The sequence below is a fragment of the Limulus polyphemus genome, unplaced genomic scaffold, assembly GCF_000517525.1.
Source record: "Limulus polyphemus unplaced genomic scaffold, Limulus_polyphemus-2.1.2 Scaffold13585, whole genome shotgun sequence".
NCBI classification, from domain to species: Eukaryota; Metazoa; Arthropoda; class Merostomata; order Xiphosura; family Limulidae; genus Limulus; species Limulus polyphemus.
In genome coordinates, this window is record NW_013679195.1 from 8,556 (window position 1) to 9,823 (window position 1,268).

Sequence of the window (1,268 nt, forward strand, 5' to 3'; positions counted from 1 at the left end):
CGAGTCAAGCGCCCTAACCACCTGGCCAGGTATGATGAACATTTCTGACGCTAATTGTGTATCTCGGAGTAAAAGGTCGAGAAAAAGAAAACAAACAAACTATGCAACAAAAGAGTCAGAATAGGAAACACGCCCTGACAGCTAACGAAAAATATAAGCTGCTCATCGTCAAGCCAAGTCTGAGCAAGAGAGGAAATTCCACAGAAACAGTGACGTCATCCGCCATGTTTTAAAAATAGCTAAACTACTGTTCAAGTAATACGGTTAGTAGAAGGTACTATAATTTTTAACATAACCCTCAAATACTCGACTTGTGCTTACACCGTTCACTACTCGTGAGGGTCCACACACACAATGAATGATTTCGAGTATTTCTCTGTTTTTCCCTGTTACGACACCGCTACCAAATCGCACCCACTCTTTGAGAAATACTTAAGGGGCTCCTGCACTTACTAGCGAGATTCAATACAATACTGATGCTATTTTTTTGTTTTTGAGTGACTCATAATATGGACCAACAAACAACGTGGTGTATAGAAACAAAAAGAAAGAAAAAATCTGATGGATTTGGACTCCATCGGTAATCTTGGAGTTAAAACTGAACTCTTAAAAGAAAATGGTCCTTGTCTCCAAGGTTACAGAATTACGTCGATAATAACCGGGGGTTCGCTAAAATTCGGGGTTTGATTCCGGTAGTGGGCGCAGATAGTCCATTATGCAGGTTTCTGCTTAAACCGACAAAATTAAAGAAAATTAGATTTTGTGTAAAACGTGCTTACCTGCAATGTACCATTATGGGACAGGAGCGACCTCTGTAGGATTTGTTTACCTTCCTGAAATAACACCCACATTCATTGAAATACAGTAGGATAACAGTTTAAACTTACACTATTTCTTATGTTCTCTCTAAAACCCACATTCATTGAACCAATGAATGTGGGTTTTAGAGAGAACATACAAAATAGTGTAAGTTTAAACTGTTATCCTACTGTACAAAATAGTGTAAGTTTAAACTGTTATCCTACTGTATTTATGTTCTCTTCAAAACCCACATACGGTAGTATACGGGATACTGACCACGATGTCAAGAAAAGGTTGCGAGAAAAGAAATTAGGGACCATTTCTTAAGTTGACAAGAAAACGTGTTACTAATTCTTAGTGTGGTACGTTGGGCTGTAGATACCTAGGGGAAATAATATTTCACCCCTTTCCCCAGCCCAATGTTACAGAATAGGAAACAATAAAACACGTTATAAAGTAAGTAACTA

The 1,268-nt window shown here is 38.2% G+C and overlaps 1 protein-coding gene across 1 annotated transcript in view; it reads right to left on the reverse strand.

The window, feature by feature from the left end:
- Nucleotides 1-864, reverse strand: part of LOC106477246 (receptor-type tyrosine-protein phosphatase-like N) — a 9,155-nt gene extending 8,291 nt beyond the window's left edge. The window contains exon 1 of the mRNA XM_022380886.1: nt 780-864. Coding sequence (XP_022236594.1) covers nt 780-793 — 14 coding nt within the window. The 5' untranslated portion in view covers nt 794-864. The remainder of the gene's footprint in view (nt 1-779) is intronic.
- Between the last annotated feature and the right edge of the window lie 404 nt (nt 865-1,268).